Genomic DNA, 20,062 nt, shown 5'->3' with positions numbered 1-20,062 from the left:
TGAACCAGAGAATTTTTCAATTGTTTGAACATCTATTATTTAAATTCATAAATTTAATACCATCAAAGATGATTATTTGATAATTACACGAGGTAAAATTGAAATACTATCAATTTTGGATTTATTCAAATATATTGTTTGTAGGTCCCCGGTTGACCTAAAACTGGTATGCTCTCCAACAGTGGAGGCAGTATCGTTTGGGGGGGGGGGGGGCAATGATAGGAGCAGCGAAAGACTCGTGATAATCATCAGTGCCAGCTGGGCATAGATGGCAGCCACCACCACACGCAGCTAGGCCGTGGAGTACGGTTGATCATGAGAACGATAACATATAAATGGTAGTGGTAGCATAGAGGAGGAAGCAGTTGAGGCTCTGATACCAATGATACATTCTTTACGTGGGGCGTATCGAAAAGGAGAGAAAAATAAAGAAGTGCAATGGATAATGCTGAAGGATGTGAGGATGAGGGTTGGGGGAGTGGATGTTGCCACCCATAGGAGGGCTACATATTTAAACATAAACGGAGAGACAAAAAGGCCCCCCAAAACAGTCATGGAATTTTTTTTCATCTTAACACATATTCCCCATTTACATCATTGAAGGCTGGACCAATCTCAGGTGCGTCATCTAGAAAAATGACATACAGCATCATCTGATGTGGATTTTTTTGTGTACACGTGTGAATACTTGTGTGACATAAAAATAGGCAAAGTAATGATCAATCACGAAGGGATGATAGAAAGAAGGTATATATTTGGTATTTTTAGCTCGTCAGGTACTTAATAATATAATATATACACACTCCTCTACTCTCTTTTCTTCCTTGAATATTTAAATGGTAACTGTTTGATTGATGGTCAATGTAGGTTCTCGAGGAAATTCAGACTATCTGAAAACAGCATTTCTTATTAAGTGAACATATTAACACATTGATGGTGTGCATGCCCCTATTTATCCATAAAACAACACTTTCTTTAAAAGCTCCCCAGTGCAAAAAATCACTTTTCTCATTTTGTCTTCTTTCTCAATCTGAGTCTACCACAATTGCAAGCAAGTGATATGGTGACGCTCATGGTGGGATTGACTGGGTGTATAAGGTTCAAATGGCCAGGTAAGTTTCTTTTATTCCTGATATTGAAAAATTAACTATTATAAATATTGAAAATGATATCATGAATCTGGACTAAACAGTTATTTTTTATAAAAGACTACTAATATAAAATGTTAAAAATATTATCCTTTGAATGTTTTATCAAACCAAAAAATAATCATTGAAAACAATAGGTATGGAAATATATAAACATTATAATCAAAATATCCAATACCTTATTGCTCAAAAAATAATTTAGAAAGGTGTAATGATGTGAGCATGAATAGTCATTAATAAGATTTATCTTAATGATTCCAGGATCATAGACATTTAGACACCCAGCAAAAATATTAGAATATGATGTTTCTATAGAGGTTTCTAATACATAGTCACAAAAATAATCTGTCAAATTATTAAGATGAGATGCTATCAGATTCATTGTATCTCTATTTTAAGGTTGATAACACCACTACTCATGCAAGATCAACCACCTGATAATAAATCTTGAGTATATCAAATAGCTAGGCTACTGAACCAGTAAGATGATGGCCTAAGTTTTGTACTTTCAAACAAACAGTAAACACATTTCATAGTTGATGGATCATTATTACATGTTGTAACTCTAAAAGATAAATACTGAAGTATTCAACTTAAATATATAATAGCTTAGTAAAATAATAAATTTTCCTTGATAACATGGTTCTGTGGATTAATGTATGGCTCAAAAAATATAGTCCAGTGATTCATACACATGCTGAAATCCATTAGTGATCATATTAAATATTGCATGCAATTAATGAGACCTATAACTCCAAGTATACTAGACATATAAACTTCTATTGTTTCAGTACCTACAGGAATCAAATCATTCCATTTTTAAACTATTAAACCATTAAATGACATGTTTACTTCAAAATATTTAACATAACATACCGTTAAACTATTCACAGAGGACTTAAACATTGATAATGGAAGCCAAACAAGCAAAAGTATGATATGGAAAGTTGGAATCACTAATCCATAAAACGAAGAATACTGTTGTCCAGATTTTAATTGCAAACAGCTAATTAATGTCCCACAAGCAGAGAGAGCTATGCTTTAACAATCTGCGTTGTTAATTATATTGCTATACAGCATAGTGGTGAACAGTGAACCATCATGGGGAAATCTATTGCCAATTTGAATTTTTCTTTGAACATGATAATCTCACGTAACTTTGCTCCCCCCAAATGATGTTCAAGAATGAGTGACTGCATTAGAGAGGCTGACAAGGAGAATGCATCATGATTCCATACGTGTACAAAATCCATGTTATCAGCCCTTGACTATGTATACAATGTGTACAGAATCCATGGTATACTTAATCAGCTGACTTTTTTTCTGCCAATGATAAAAAATGTTTTCCTTTGGTGCATCAAAAAATAAGTCACATGCTTCTGATTTGTAATATAAATACCTCTACGTATTATGAATATGAAATGTGGCATTCTAGTATTCCATTTCCTAGTCCATGACACAACGATCTATTGTTGGATCAACTCAACTGATATGATAGATGGAATGGGTAGACGACAGTCTTATGCAGGTGCTTTCTCTAGGAACCTTAGAGGGAGTTGTTGAGTTTGGAGATAGTTTTTCCAGTTTATTAAGGGTATGAGAGTAACACAAGTTTAAGAATCGACTCTTCACACATGGTTGAAGCACTCCATTCCTGATTTGTTGAAGCATGTAATACCTCACGTAACATATTTTACTTATTCATGGACTTGATGTGTAAACTTGTTCCACCCATCCAAAAAGAGATGCAAGCTAAATGAGCCAAATACGACCATATTGCCCTCCGAAGAAGATTAATACATATTTTCTCTGGATTGAAAATAATGGAGAGATTGGGAACCTAGTAACATACACAAGTTAGTGCATACACGTATGAATTTGCTACAGCAACAGCAAACATAGTACAGAATATATTGCAAGGTATCAATCAGTAATGCTTTGTTGCAGATGCCAAATCTAAGAACTACAAGACAATGCTACATAAGGTATTAAATTTCAACTCTATCCACGGAGAACAAGAAATTGACATCGACCTCCATGTATAGACCTCCGGACACCATAACATGCCCACACCCATAATTTAGATAACCACTTCAGTCTATGTAACAACAATGGGGGATAAATTCCAGCAAAACGAGCCTCATTTATATCCACACAACTTACATCCAAATTGAAGATATCCATCAAACGTATACAAGATAATATAATATAGATATCAAAAGAGACCCACATAGACAGACAGATATACATGCATATTTTTTTTAAAGAATGCTTAGTCAGAACTGCCGCCGCAAATCTCAGAACAGCAAGCCATGCAACCGAGGACAGAGAGGGCAGTGACAACCTGGGCCATGATAATTGCAAACTGATCATTCATTTTGGAGCAGGCTTTAATGCAACACATGCAACAGCACAAGTCAGCCACCCCGCTGCAGCACCTCGCGGCCGCCTTCTGCACAGTCATCTCTGGCGGCTCTCCGCCAACCAACCCGGCCGGCAAGTTCTCTTTTGTCGATGCAACATCCCCAAATCCAAGCCTAAGCCCACCCACCACCAAAGGCTTCTCCCTAACACTTGCCTGCTTCTCCACTCTCTTCTTCCCCTGTAAAGATGAAGTTTTGTACTAATTCGTATCAAAATGATCTTTTTACCATCTGTTTGTGTACCTCTGCTGTGATGTCAAAGTCAACACAAAAATTTGCTGACTTCTTATGTCCTATGATTGACGAAGTTAGGTGATGTTTTAATCAGCAAGTAGAGATTATTTGTCTATCTTTTTTACAGATTTGAGTTAGGAATGGACAACTGTTTGAACATAACTGGATTGTCAAAGTTGACATGTTTATTTAAGGATCTACCTGGCCAAGGGCTCCATCCTTGTCCATCTCCTCTTGAAGGAACATGAGAGTAAACTCTGATGGGACCCCACTGTGAATGCTTAACCTGATTATCTGAAATTAAACCAATTTTTTTAAAAAAAATGAGGGAAAAATCATTTTCCTGCCAAATAAAAATTCATAGTTTCAAGTTGTTGATAATTTAATCATAAGTGATAAAATAATGATTATTCCAAAAAATGCAAATAGTTTGTTAATCAAACAGTGAAAGGATGATTGTGCAAGACTCAAGAATTTTCAACATGAAAAATCACAACTGAGACTGACCTTCTGTTCGAGTTCTTTGCTCTCAGAAAACCATGATATGGCTGTCATATGATCGATTTGATGTCTTGCATATGCCTGTTCAGATTGGAAAGTAAGATGCCATAAAGGTGACCGACAGAGAAAAGTGCAAAACCAGGTGTTAGGATTTATTTATATTATGATCTACCTCTTCCACATGATTTCACATCATCAATATCGATCTAACATGAAATTGGTCATCATACATCTTCAATGAATATTTTCTATATGTTTCCTCTTCCAACAACATGTAAGTTATGTTGTGTGCATGAAGACCTCATCTTTATTTTGCCATACATAGCTTTTACTGTGATGTTATGAAAAGAAGGCTGTTAGCTTCAGAAGCTCCCCTTGATCCACCTGCCTAAACCCTAGCCGCCTGGGACAAAAGACTCCAAAGAAACTTCCCTCTCTTTTTTTTTCAGTCGTAGAACCCCAATACTTATATTGGGTTAGAATGTTATTGGGTCTCTGGGACCCAATACGAAAAAGAAGAAAAAGAGAGTTTCAGGGTTTTAACAGAAATCAAAACAAGAAATAAGAAAAAGAAGGTATCGGTTGACACCCCCCTCAAGCTGGGAGGTAAATGTTCTGCATTCCCAGCTTGCCAACTAGCCTATCAAATGTGCTCCCGGCCAACCCTTTTGTAAAGATATCAGCCACTTGATTGGTTGATGGCACAAACTTCATCTTCACAATACCCTTGTCGATCTTCTCCCAGATAAAGTGCTTATCTATCTCAACATGTTTGGTACGATCATGTTGAACAGGATTATGGGCAATGTCGATGGCCGCCTTGCTGTCACAATGTAGTATGACCGGTTTGTCTTGGGATAACTTTAAATCTGTGAGGATTCCCCTAATCCACAAAGCCTCACAAATCCCTTTGGCAACTGCTCGGAATTCTGCTTCGGCGCTGGACCTAGCAACCACGTCTTGTTTCTTGCTTCTCCAGGTTACCAGACTTCCTCCAATGAATGAACAATACCCTGATGTTGATTTCCGATCCACGACAGAACCTCCATAGTCTGCATCAGTGTACACTTCTAGAGAAATGTCACCTTCTTTCTTGAGTAGCACGCCTTGTCCCACTGTACCTTTTCAGTAGGCTAGTACCCGGTGAGCAGCGTTTATATGTGCTTCTTTTGGGTTTTGCATGAACTGGCTTAAGGTCCCCACAGCAAAAGAGATATCTGGCCTTGTATGGCTTAGGTATATCAATTTTCCAATCAGCCTTTGATTTTGATCTCTGTTCACAGAACTATCATCTTCACAGCTTCCAAGTTATATATTTGGGTCAATGGGAATAGCGGTTGGTTTACTGTCCAGCATTTTTGTCTCTTTTAACAGATCAAGTGTATATTCTCTCTGAGAGATGAATACTGCTTCCTTAGAGTAAGCAATTTCAATGCCCAGAAAATATCTCAGAAGACCAAGAGACTTAATGTCGAAAATGCCCAGAAAATATCTCAGCAATTTCAATGCCCAGAAAATATCTCAGAAAATACCTTGTCATCGCCGGTGATGATAATGTCGTCAACATACACTAGCAGAGCTACCACCCCCCCTGAAATGGTGTACTTAAGAAATAGAGTATGATCCCAATTACTTTGCTTATATCCCAAATCTTTCATAGCCAGAGAGAATTTGCCAAACCATGCGCGCGGAGACTGTTTTAGACCATATAGTGCTTTCTTCAACCGGCAAACCTTCTTCTCCACTGTCTGTGGGGAATACCCAGGCGGTAGCTCCATGAAGATCTCTTCCTCTAGATCACCATGAAGAAATGCATTCTTCACATCAAACTGCTGAAACTGCCATCCTGATTTTGCTGCCACTGCTATCAATATGCGCACCGTGTTCAACTTTGCTACAGGTGCAAATGTCTCACCATAATCAATTCCCTATGATTGGGTATAACCCTTAGTCACTAGCCTGGCTTTATAGCATTCTAGTGACCCATCTGAACGGTACTTGATGGTATACACCCATTTACACCCAACAATTTTCCTGTTTTGTGGTACTGGAACCACTTCCCAGGTATTATTTCGCTCCAGTGCTTCCATTTCCAGGTCCATCGCTTCTCTCCACTTCAAATCTTTCAAAGCCTCTTCCACAGAACTCGGTATAACATCCTTGTCCAGATGGGAGATAAATGCTTGATAAGAAGTGAGTTTCTCATAACTAGCAACATAGGATATTGGGTACCTGCTGCTCTGGGTGCATGATCTCTTGCCCTTTCTCAAGGCTATTGGCCAGCCCAAATCATCATCTTGTATATAGTTTTCCCTTTGTCCATCATCTTCTATGCTTGGTGGCTCTGTAGAGGACTCATTAGGTGAGACATTTTGCATCTGCTCCTGGCTGGAGTTGTTTGGATTTGCCTGAGGGCCATTAGGTTCTGGGCTTTCATCAACAGAATCATGTATCTCTGGTACTCTGTCTTCTTCAGAGACATCCCTCAATAGTGTAATTTCCGGCTGGACGTCAAGTTCTCTCAACACTGGTACAGTCTTCTCCTGGAATGAAGTATAATACATCTCTTCTTCTTGGAAGGTAACATCAGCAGAGATAAAGAATTTCCCCAGTCCAGGGTGATAACATTTGAACCCTTTCTGGGTTGGAGAATAACCAAGGAAGATACACTTGAGAGATCTGGGAGAAAATTTACTTCCTGGACTTTGAATATGAACATATGCTGCACACCCAAATACCTTGAGAGGGAGGCTTGAGTGCACATTCAATCCTGGAAAATATTTAACCATCAGCTCTACAGGGCTTTGGAATCCCAATCTTTTAGAAGGTAGCCGATTGATAAGATATACTGCGGTTAGCAGAGCATCTGCCCAGAAGTGGGTAGGAACATTTCCATGAAATAATAAAGTCCTGGCCGTAGACACTACATGTCCAATTTTTCTCTCTGCTACCCCATTCTGCTGGGGGGTGTTTACACACGACGATTCATGTATAATGCCATGGTCCAAGAAGAATCTGGCTAATACATTGTTGAAATAGTCCTTGGAGTTGTCTGAGCGGAATTTCTTGATTGAGACTCCATATTGATTATTGATCATAAGGACAAAGTCCTGAATTAACCTGGGAACTTCTGACTTATTTTTGAACAAATGAACCCATGTGGTCCTTGTGCAGTCATCTACTAAAATTAAGAACCACCTTTTTCCCGTGATAGAGGGAGTCCTGCATGGCCCCCATACGTCACTATGGACAAGCACAAAGGGAAAGCTGCTTCGCTCACTGGTCTCAGGAAAAGATGCCCTTCTATGCTTCCCATATTGGCATGCATCACAAAACATCTTAGTAGCATCGACATGTTTAACAAAAGATGGGAACATTTTCCCCAAAATTTCAAAGGATGGATGTCCTACACGAAAATGTAGCAACTTGATCAGCTTCAACTTCTCAGGTTCTCTGCTGCCTTCGAGCTCTGGTTCCGGGCTTCCCACCAACATGGCACCACCAGGATCATCTTCGATTTGGAGAAGCCCATTCCTCAGCTTAACTGATCCAATCCTTCGGTTGAGGACCTTGTCAAATATAAAACAACCATCAGAATCCAGTATCAATGGGCATTTGATATCTTTAATCAGTCTCTGAGGAGATATAAGATGTATCTTAAGTTTTGGCACATGTAGAACATCTTTTAGAAATCCGATTGATCTGATAAAGACAGAGCCGATTCCGACAACGGGGAGTATTTCCCCCCCTGCAGTAATCACTCTTCGCATCGAATCACATAGTGAATAATGAAAGATGACTGACCGGTGAGGAGTCATATGGTCCGTTGCACCAATATCAATTACCCAGTCCATTCCCAAATGAGATGATGACAAGAAGATGGATGATATAAAATGGTCACCTGATTTAACCAGGGATGTAGGATCAAGCATAGTCTTTTAGCCTTTCAATCTCCTCCTTGAGACTTCCTATCTCATCCCCTGGGTTTTTCACACATTGTCTCTGCTCATCAGGGCCCTCCGCTTCAAAGTCATCTTTTACCACATCTTGGGAAGTAATCGTGTTCACTTGGGCTTGACGAGGCGGCTTTCCATGCCACTTCCAGCACTGATCGATGTTGTGGTTCCTCTTCTTACTTACAGTATTTGCAGAAAAGTCCATCTCTTGGTTGCCATTTTTGAGATTGGTGATCTCCTTGGGACGATGAATGCTTTGGCAGCTTCTGTTGCACAGTCTTGGTCATTAGGCCTGTACCATTCTCTCCCACAGATGGTTCTGACACTACTCCCAGTCTGTCTTCTTCGTCACGCATATGTTTGATTGCTTCTTCTAGGTCAGGCACCTTCTCTCTATTTAGAAGTTGGCTTCTCACTGCGTCATATTCCATATTCAGGCCCATCAGAGACTTGTAGAGCCTGTCTTTCACAACGTAGCCTCTCTCCTCCGAATTTGGATTTTTAACAGGACGATAGTGATCCATTTCTCTCCAAATGGCTTGCAGTTGGTTGGCATATGCAGCTACAGTCTTCTCTCCTTGCACCAGGTTAGCTGTTTTTGTTACCAGGCTGTAAATGCGCCAATCTCGTCCTTTTGCACTCCCTTTATGAGCATGATCCCATATCTCCTTAGCAGTCTTCAGGAGCAAGAAGTTTTTATATTCCTCTCCAGCCATGCAACCCAAAAGCCATGCTCGTATCAGAGCATCTTCCTTCTTCCACGCCTTGTAGCCCTCTTCCATTGGATCACAAATAGTATAAAGATGATCTAAAAGATCCTTTCCCTCCAAAATGAGTTCAATATATTGGCAACAGTGTAGAACATTAAGGCCATCGTACCTCAATGGATCTGGAATACCTGGGAAAACTATCTGGGTCGTTTTGTCGTACACCTGGTGGGCGTCTTGGCTCCTACGGCTGCTCTGACTCTTCCCAGGTCCCGTTCTCTCTTCTCTGTCACCCATTGTAGACCTCAGATGCTCCATATCTCTCCTTCAAGGACCCAACACAGTCAGAGTTTGGACTGTGCGGAATGAGAGAGTGATCGGGGACACTGAGCTGGTTGGGGACAGCAAGCTGGCTGGAGACAGTAGGGGGCTATCACTCTCAGCAATGCTCTGATACCATGTTAGCTTCAGAAGCTCCCCTTGATCCACCTGCCTAAACCCTAGCCGCCTGGGACAAAAGACTCCAAAGAAACTTCCCTCTCTTTTTTTTTCAGTCGTAGAACCCCAATACTTATATTGGATTACAATGTTATTGGGTCTCTGGGACCCAATACGATGGATCCAATAAGATGGACCTCAAAAGGGCATTTTTACAATATTGGGAGTTTCAGGGTTTTAACAGAAATCAAAACAAGAAATAAGAAAAAGAAGGTATCGGTTGACAAAGGCTAATCCTGAATTCTTCTTAAATTTTGAGGGCCCAGAGATCATATCTTATGGACAGATAAAATTGATAATAATAGTGGTTGTATAATTGAGAAAATAGACAAAAGCAAAGGCAAGAATGCAGGATAAAAGTGGTTTTATCTATTCGAAATCAAAGATACAAAAAGGAGGAATAAAAAGTTTGTAGTTCTACCTGCTCTATCGGGAATGTTGCCTTTTCCAGTTTCAAATCAATAGAAAACTCTGTCATGTCTGGTAACAAACCCTTGGCCCTTACCCTTTCTGAAAAAGTCCCAAGGAAGCTGCCCACAAGAAGCAGAGGGCATCCAACTGAAAGATCAGGAACATGGGTCGGATAGACCTAAACAAGAAGTTTACAGTATTCAGTCTCTGCGATTATTCAGGCATTATTTGATTTGAACAGCAAGAAAATATTGAAATCATGGTATTCTTAATGATGACAAATCCACGTCATCATAAGAGTCATTTCAATGACGAATTCATCATTGTCACATCATCATGTCATCATCTTGTCAACCCATTCCAACCTGTCGAGATTGTGTCAACCCACCCCCCCTCTTCCCCCCCAAAAAAAAACAAGTGGATTGGGGGAACGGGGAGCTTGACTTGTCAACACCCAGAAAAGAAGGGGGCACACGGGAAATGCTTTTGCTTTATTTTTTTGCCTCTCAGAATGAACCCATTTTAGAGCCATTCCTAGCCTTAGTTAGAGAGATTTTACACCCTTTGAAGCCCAACACAAACACAGCCTCTGGGAAGCTGTATTGCTTTGGTGAAAGAGCATATCTCTGTTCCTTCCCTTTGTCTTCTTCATTCTCTCCATTCTCTCTTTCCCCCTGGGTTATTATTCCACTTCATTCCCTTTGTCCCTTGTCTTGGGAGTTCAAGAAGGAGCTTTGCTATTGTAACACAGGACAATTGTGCGACCGGCACCACAAACTGAGGGCATTGATGTCATAATGGTGGTGTACTAAGTTCAATACTATCTCTCCATATGCAGTCATATTGACCTTGTCCGGATTGGTATTTTTCGCGTTTTACAATAGCATCTAGGGATTTCTTTCAGCATGATCCTTGTCAAATTTGGGGATAATGATGACGAATTGTTCATTTTTCATCACAACAGTCATCTCTCATCAACATCATTCATCAAACAAACAAAATTGTGCGCCACCAAAGTCATCAGTAGCAAACAGTCAATCAACGTTATTTTGAGATCTTCAACAGTAGGGTAGAATTTCAAGTAATTAGGCACCAACATACCTCAAAGGAGTTGTCTTCATCCAAAAGATCAATTGTTATACTTGCAAGTACAACAGAGGTGATCCTCTTGAAAAATCTTTGTAACCGGATACCAATCGATTCTGAAATGCGCAGTTCAATTTTCCATCAGGAAGGTACTGTGATCATGCTCAGAGTCAACATAAAAAGAGGCAGTTTTTTTTTACAACTGAAAATTTCTGCATTAGAGAAGTGAATAAACAAAATATTTTAAAACAGAGATCCAGCCCAAAGGCTAACCTGATTCAAAAGTAGCGTCATATTGCCCTCTGCCAATGCTTGCCAACATGCGTAAAAAGTAATGGTTGCAGAATGAACCTAAGAGGGAAAATGTTAGCATCATATTGTCCATGAATTTTTAGAAAATTGCACATCTCACAATGAAATGTGAGATACAAGGAAAAACACCTAAAACCCTAGGGTCTCAATACATCACACTCTCTTCCCCAAACTCCAATGAGCCATGAAGTTCCAAGAAGTGATGAGTAAAAATAATCAGTCCCATCATCTTTCAGATGTGATCCTCAACTACTTTATAGAGGTATTTTTTGTCATTTGGCTTCACCATAGTTCGTTTTGAGGACAGAAGTTGGATCAGCTGGGAGAACATCCTGGAGGAGATTCACGAGCCCAGTACAGGGTTTTACCACTATTATCCTTACATCGTTTCTCTCTCTCTCTTCAGCCTTCCAAGGTCTCTGATAAGCCTCTGACGAAGACTTACCAAAGCAAGAAGTGCAAAGCAAACTCCGCACGTGCAAACTGATGCAGCACATAGGAGTTTTTGAATAAAGCTCAGGACGACCCTCTATATATAGAGGGGGGTGTTTTTCTATATCCATCATCAAGAAGTGGTAACTCACTCGCCCCTTTCAAGTAGGAGATCCTCCTCTGCGTTGAGTTGCTGGAGACCGATCCGGCTACCAGCATATAGGATTTGGACAATAGTTCCTATAACTCTATCTGTCTCAAAATTGTTTTTTCTTCTTACTACTGTCAGCAGACGTTGTTTGTTCAATTCTTCTACAAGCTTAAAGATTGGATCTTGAATACAGAGTTAAGATCTTCTGCATCGAATTCTCTACTATTTGCATCTTTCCGAATTGAACTTATTCTGTCGGGATCTTAACAGTCTCTATCAGTTTCTTCAGTACCAAAGCCATTCAAATTGTATCTGCTGAATTTAGTGCAAAGTATACCCAGTTTCATATCAGTTAACTCCTCGTCCTCAGTCAGAAGAAGACATGAGATGCCCTGCTCAGGGATTAGTTTTTAAGGTCTAAATAAATACAGGGTACAACTGGATTTGGTCTGACCCGGTATTGGTATTTAAGTGTCTGCATACACAGATTATTACAGGGACTTAAATACTGAGCTGTCATAATTAGAGCATTTTTGAACAATAACTATGACTTTTTCGTGAGCAGTCTATATTAAAGACATCAATCACCGTAACTTACCCTCAAAAGATACAAGCAATGAACAATGAAACGAGGAAAAATAACTAAAAAAAGAAACGGGACTATCAATAGAATTTTTAAAAATTTATTACCTATACCAAAAGTAGATATCCTAGGGCATAATTTGCCTCTCTTGCTGATATAAGCTTTCATTGCGGAGCAGATACTTCTTTCATCTTCAACGGCTCCATCGGTGATAATACAGATGTGAGGGATGACATTTGCGGTTTTGGATAACATGTGCATAGCCTAACAATAAAAACAAATTTAAAAAGTCTGGAGCGTTTCATAATAGGAAAATAAGATAATCTGAAATCCAAAAATATACCTCTTCCAAGGGTTTCGAAAGGTTTGTCTGGCCAGAAGCAACACAATTTTGCGTTATCCAGAAAATTGCCTTTTCCACAGTTTCCTTGGTGGCACGTGCCAGGGATGGTGAAAATGATCGTGTTGCATCATTGAAAATGATGATATTGAATGAATCTTGAGGACTCAACTCAGTCATTGCGACAGACAAGGCATTAATCACACTCTCAAGAGGCAACCCGTTCATGCTTTCACTGATATCAACAATAAAAATAATTTCTTGCCTGAAAACCTAACAATGTCTTCAGTTGACACATGAATCAATGGGTGATGAATGGTGATAAGATCATATAAAAATTTTAAAAATGAAAATGATCTTATAGCTGTAATACAAACTAAATTACCACCTTCTGGGGTGATTATTTTTGGAGTAAATAGTAAAGCCAATAAAAGATATATTACTGTAAATTATTTTTTTAATATCGGGAAAAACATGGTACAGTATTTACGGATGAAAGAGTTAGCCGGAGAATTTAGGGAAAATAAATTATATAAAAATAGAGAGATCTCCTCCATCGTTTCATGATATATTTTACACAATTATGTCAAAATTCTATAGAATAAATAAAATTATAGTAGGATATTTCACAAAAAATAAATGCTAAGCATATCTATTAACGTTTACCCAGTAAAGATCTTTGGCATCACAAAGCTGATAGTTCCAGAAAATGCAATAATCGAATTTGAAATCTACAATGATGAAACAGATGAGCACCTTTCTTTGATGGTTAGTTCCAGGAAAGAGATAGAGACAGAGCCTATCTCTTTGATCAGTGTCATCCAACCGAGGAGACTGCAACAGTATGCCGCCAAACATATCATTTGCCAAGACCTAGAGTAGGAAAATCACAAGTAGTAAAACGTCAGAAATAAATGAGAGTCAGAAAGTTATTCAAGAATTCAAGAATAAAATATCTCAAACAATAATCATCTGATTCATATCTCAACAGAAGGCAAAATGTGTGCAACTCAGAGACATAAATTTGGGTGAAGCTATATTTTTTGAACAATATAGATTCCGTCACTAAAAGAAGACAATCAGAGCACAATCAAGCATGAGTGGTCTGATCAGATTAGCTGTTTGACCGGGATCCAGGGCATTGTGATCATTATGACTGTACATGTCTCAAAAAAGACACCAGCCCCCAGTTGGTTCTGCTGCCAACCCTCCTCGCAACACTTGAAACCTTTGAATTAATTTTTCAAGTCTTTGATTGGTCTGAATCGATCTGATCACGATCTGTCCTCATGATTGGATGGGATTAGTCGCAGCGAGCGTGATTACGGATCAGATCAATAGGCAAGACCAATCAGATCTCTATGTGGACCACACGATCATGATGGCTGTTTGGGGTCCAATTTGATCCCCAATCCCTAGGGCCTATAAGTTTCTATGGGACAAATAACTGACAATGTATTTGATAAGATCCTGAGTTCTTAATTTGGGAAGAGAAGGGAGAATAGAGTTTAGGTGCCGGCCTGAGGGGATGAGAGAACTTCCATGGGAATGTTGCCCAGAGAGGAGCAGCAAAGATTGGGAACTGGATCACTAAAGTATCACTTCTTCGCTGCCCTCCCAGAGGAGGGGATAAATGTATTTAAAGGGAAAAGTAACCTAGAGGGAAAAGACCTAGAATGACCCAAGAGGGATGTAATGATGGAGATACCACTTGAAAGGGGGTGATAGGAAACATATCAAAATCTCTTCACTGCCAACTTCTGAATCAAGAGCAGACACCCTCTTCAAAGGAGGTTGTCGCTTTTGTTTGCCAGATGAGAGTTGACCTCAGTCAACTGCCAGTGGGCCCTACAGATTAAAACTGCATCTATCACCAAAAGTAAAAAGTAAGCCACATTCATCCAAATGTCACCCGGACATGACCAATTATCTATTCCCAGATCAAGAGTCTGAAACTACGATGCAAAGAAATCATAACCAAAAAGCCAAAAAGCCTGCTCAGTAACTACGATGCAAAGAAATCATCTTGATAATTTATAAAGAAAGGCAGTGCCTTCTTGTTCACTATAACCAAATACCGTAAGCCTCCATGCCGCTAAAACTTCACTCATGAGCAACCACCAAAACCTGAACAGCCACCCCTCTGCATCTTCCGCACCAATTAAAGTGAACTTAGAAAAGCTGTGTAGAAGCCTTGATTGAGGAAGTGATTTTTGTTAGTTCTGGAGCTTGATTGAAGCAACCTGACAGGCCCATTGCAGATCCATAACTTTTGGTCATTTAACATTCCTTTCTGCATGGAGAAACTGCTGTTTTGGCTGTGAAAATGACCTCCATTGTCACTTCTAAGATGTATTTCCAATCTTAGTGGAGGGTTGTGTAGCAGGTTCTGGAATCCATTTACTTCTATGATTTGATTCTCCACAAATTTCTTAGACAAAGAGAGAGAGAGAGAGAGAGAGAGAGAGAATAGAGGGTAGAAGAGGGAGGGATCAACCCAGAGGGAAGCTGGCTGATTGTCGGGTGATGGAGAGATGATCATAGGAGAAGGGGATTGCAGAGGATCAAGGATAGCAGGCCAAGGATTTGTGTGAAGACACAATATTCAATTCATTATTAGCTGTCCTTAAAAGATGGGTCTACAAATATTTAAATTGGTGCTATTCTTTGAAATAGAAAGAAAGGACAGAAAAATTGGGCCACTTCCAGGAAATAGCTTCTAATGGCAAAGAAATATATTTTATCAATTTTTTTCTAACAAAAAAACTTACAGAGTACGAGAAGCTAAAATCTGTTCTTGACCAAGAAATGACTTCTGCTTCGTGTATGTAGCCCACGCTGCCTGATTGTCGTCTTATTTCCTGCATTAGAAAAAGAGGATGAGAATAATAGATGTTACGGTAAATTTTGACAATGAAGGTTATAGTAGACAATATTAAGAAGAGCTGAAAAGACATGTGGACAGACTAAACTGGTGTCCCTACCTTTAGTGGATGACTTGTAGTTTGACACATTAGTTCTTTGCCGGGGCCACCATTAATATTCAGTGATATCTTTTCCTTTTTCAAGACCGTGTTGCCAGAAGGATTCACAAATTCAGGGAAGGTGAAAGGTACGGTAATAGAAAACCGCCCATCACTGTATATCAACTTCTGAACCCACCTTATCGAAATAGTGAGTATTGATCCACCTGTGACCTTCAGAGGAAAAGAGGAAATTTGTCCTATTTAGTTCAATAATAACACTGAATGGGATGACTGATTCTACCAGAAAAGATCAAATTACCAAACCTTGGGTATAACTATGGAAAATATCTGAGGGTTTGCGAAACCACAAACTTCAGATTTTGAAGTTTTCTCTGTATAGAGTTGATCACTACTGGAGCCCATTCGAGTTGAGTATGATCTTCTACTAGTCGCAGCCTCAACACCTAGAACCGAACCCTGTCACCAAAGCACCAAGATTTAAGCTTACCAATTAAAAAAACTATAGAATTCTTCCATAAAGTAAATAAAATAAACCAAATATGGAGCAGGAACCAAATATAGAATTCGATTTTAGCTTTTCGATTTGGAATCTTGAAATAAATCCAATTAAAACAAAATATATTGGCAAAAGGTCTTTGGTCAACTTACAAAGGGAGAGCAAATTGACCCTAAGTTGAGGGACATGAAGATTATGGTGGAGGGTACCATTAGATGCCATAAACGATTAGGATATATCAGAAGGTTGCTGAATTTTATAGTTTACCATCAAGAAGAAAATTACAGAATCCTACTGGAAATACAAACAAAACAATATATTCTCCTAGATTCAAGCTGTCCAGATAAACATACATCGCAATCCTTCCAAAAATCGAAACAAACGAATCCAAAGAAAAAAAACAACCCCAAAAAAATCAACCAATGGCATTGAATCCACCTCGAATTGAGCTCGCCGTCAAGAAAAAACTAAAGAAATCCAAAACAAATCGTTCAAAGCCACAAAATACTTGCAACCCTCCAAGAAACCGAAATACACGATTTGAGATCACCATCAAGAAAAAACTACAGAAATCCAAAACAAATCGTCCAAAGCCACAAAATACTTCGCAACCCTCCCAGAAACCGAAATATGCGAATCCAAAGATTAATCACAACACCCCCCCCAACCGAAGAAAAGAAACTTCAACCCCAAATAAATGATAATGAAGATGAAACCACCAGAATTGAGCTTAACTGTGAAAAAAATTACAGAATCCTCCGAGAAATCTAAAGATAAATCACAATCCCTCCTCGCCCCAAAAAAAAAAAAGAAAGTTCGACCCCAAAAAAATCAACCAAATAAATGATACCAAAGATGAATCTATCTAGAATTGAGATTAAGTTTTAAAAAATCACGATTTCCCCCCCCCCAAAAAAAAGAGAAAAAGAAAGTTGAACCCCAAAAAAATCAACCAAATAAATGATACCAAAGATGAATCCGCCTCAAATTGAGCACACCATCAAGAAAAAAACCTACAGAATCCTCCCAGAAATCCAAAGATAAGTAAATCACAAACCCCCCCCCATCAAAAAAAATAATACTAAATTTCACCACCAAAAAGATCAACCAAATAAATGATACCATAGATGAATCCACCTCGAATTGAGCACACCAAGAAAAAAACCGACAGAATCCTCCCAGATATCCAAAGATAAACAAATCCCGCCCCACCCAAAAAAAGAAGAAAAAGAAAATTGAACCCCCAAAAAATCAATCAAATACATGATACCAAAGATGAATCCACCTCGAATTGATCACATCAATAAAAAAACCTACAGAATCCTCCCAGAAATCACAATCCAACCTCCCAAGAAAAAAGAAAAAAATGGAAATTTCAACCTTACCAGCTCCCCCATCGGAAGAACCAGCCGGCAATCGCAGCACTTGCTCGCCGCGACGCAATGAACGCGCCACGCGCCCTTCACCGTAACCAACGCCGTATCGAGATAACAATCCACCTCCAACGCGACGCAGTCCATCAGCAGAGGAATCAAAGCCGGCGGATCGATCTCTCCGTAGACGTGGGGCTGGTAACTCGGCACGTCGGGGTTGTCGACGATCGCCGGATCGGAGATCACGGCGTAGATCATCGGCGAGGACGGCTGGAGAGATCGAGATCGATCCATGCCGGGGGGCGGCCTGGGAGGGAAATTCTTGGTCTTGCGGAGGCGCTTGGAGAGCTTGAATCCGTCCTCCACCGCGCGGATGAACTCCTCCTCCATGGAATTCGCCTTCGATCGCACCGACGATTTCTCCGCACCTGCTACACTCTGCAGCGAGCGATATATCTATATGTATAGACGTATGTATATATATGTGTGTGTGTGTCTGTGTGTGTGTGTGTGTGTGTGTATGTATGTGTGTAGAGAGGGAGAAAGAGAGAGAAGCAGATAGAGAGATAAAGGGAGAGAGAGAGAGGATGGAAGAAATAGAGAGAGATAGAGGGAGAGAGAGGGGGGGAAGAGAGAGAGAGAGATAGAAGAAGAGAGAGAGAGAGCTCGTGGGAGGAGAGAGAGCTAGAGAGAGAAGGAGAGAGATAGAGCTAGAGAGAGAGAGAGCTCGTGGGAGGAGAGACAGAGCTAGAGAGAGAAGGAGAGAGATAGAGCTAGAGAGAGAGAGAGCTCGTGGGAGGAGAGACAGAGCTAGAGAGAGAAGGAGAAGGAGAGAGAGATAGCTAGAGAGAGAAGAGAGAGAGAGAGGAAAGAGAGAGAGAGCTAGAGTGAGAGAGGAGAGATATAGAGAGAGAGATATACAGATAGATAAAGATAGAGAGAGATCGCAGAAGTGAAAGGATGAAAGAAAACCTAACTAGAGGGGAGGAAGAAGAAGAAGAAGGGGGGTCGGAATATGCGCCGGTGATTATAGGAGATCGCTCACCTCCCCTTCGTCTCTTTCCCCTTCCCCTTCCTCTGAAAGCTGATCCTATCTAGGCGGAGGACGACACGCCAACGGCTCGATCGCACGGGAATGCTTCTAGAAGACGACACGTGTCGAAGCGTCATTGATCCATAACCGAGTTACCGTTGGCGACTTTTGAATTTCCGGTGGTCGTTATCGTGGACACAACTGCTTAAAGACGTGGCAGCTTTTGATTGGTTGAAATTGTCGGCATAAAAAACCATATGACACGTTATATAATATATACTCTTTAAAGTTTAATTTTGATGTTACCTGAAGAGATAGAAGAGAAGACAGAACAAGTCATCTCAGAAGTGAAAGGAGACCAGTCTCACGAGGCCAAGGAGAAGAGTGTAAGGGATGATCCGATCATGAGCCTTGTTAGGGTGTGCGTTTGTTGCGATATTTTTGAACTGTTTTAAAAAATTAGTTTACCACTCAAGGCAGCAGAAAAACATTCATTCGGAAATCAAAAATAAGAATTTGTTCGAAGGAAAGATGGTAGATAACTTATTTAACCACAGAATTTTTGAGTTCTTGCATGCCAAATAATTTTCAGTAGACATCAGAAGAATCATTGAAACGATTTTAACGATGCCTAAACTAAAGTAAAAATATTTGGCATCTCGCCCTACCCAGCAGGACCTGGGACGAAGCAAATGTGCAGTTTTGATTTGTTATTAGAAAATCAGTAAATTAAATAAATGCTTATCGGGGTTGATTGATCGCCAGGTTAAGAATGTATGGCAAGTGCACAAGTTTAAAACCTATTTTAAACATATTTTTGGCATTAACTGTAGTAATATTTTAATCGTCAAGCCCGATGGTTAAAAAATGACTGACGGTAGCTTCCAATTTCCACCCTACCCCCAGGGAAAACAAAAAAGAGGGTCTAAATATTTGCACGAGGGAAATACTTCTAGACAACGGGCACGTGTAAATTATGAATCCGGCCCCAGTCCTCTTTGACCCTCGGACCGAATTGGGATCAACAGGACGGTCCGCGCTAAAATAACAGACCGGTGGTCCCTCTTCAGTCTGGTCCACCCGTCCCCAACCCTAAATGTCAAACCCTAAGCGTAAGAATCTTATTGGTAGACAATTTTTGATGACTTTTTGTCTGTGGCTAATTTACTGTTGATGACTTTTGAATATTGAGTGGTTGGTATTGTGGGACCCTATGCTGAAATGTGGCAAGTTTTGTCTGGTTGACACTGTCGGCATAAAAGATGTTAGACATGTTCATCAGGGTATTAAATTTCCAATTAATATTCTATGATTTCTAATTTTTCCGCGCATTATCAAATAATAATAATATTAAGAGTTAAAATTCATTTTATTGGAGCAAAACTGATTGC

At 39.8% G+C, this 20,062-nt stretch overlaps 1 protein-coding gene across 1 annotated transcript; it reads right to left on the bottom strand.

Moving 5' to 3' along the window:
* Window positions 1-3,271: 3,271 nt before the first annotated feature.
* LOC144702787 (inter-alpha-trypsin inhibitor heavy chain-like protein) lies at window positions 3,272-18,654 on the bottom strand. Its single transcript, XM_078574838.1, has 13 exons — window positions 17,651-18,654; window positions 16,073-16,225; window positions 15,767-15,979; window positions 15,554-15,643; window positions 13,539-13,655; window positions 12,786-13,055; window positions 12,550-12,706; window positions 11,238-11,315; window positions 10,980-11,080; window positions 9,889-10,056; window positions 4,313-4,387; window positions 4,007-4,099; window positions 3,272-3,750 (listed from the first exon to the last, which is right to left on the bottom strand). Exons 1-13 carry the CDS (start codon window positions 18,026-18,028, stop codon window positions 3,421-3,423), a joined length of 2,223 nt encoding a protein of 740 aa, XP_078430964.1. The 5' UTR covers window positions 18,029-18,654; the 3' UTR covers window positions 3,272-3,420.
* Between the last annotated feature and the right edge of the window lie 1,408 nt (window positions 18,655-20,062).

The sequence above is a fragment of the Wolffia australiana genome, chromosome 4 (assembly GCF_029677425.1).
Source record: "Wolffia australiana isolate 7733 chromosome 4, ASM2967742v1".
Classification (NCBI taxonomy): Eukaryota; Viridiplantae; Streptophyta; class Magnoliopsida; order Alismatales; family Araceae; genus Wolffia; species Wolffia australiana.
The sequence above is the reverse complement of the archived record's forward strand: the minus strand, read 5'-3'. Positions and strand labels throughout refer to the sequence as shown.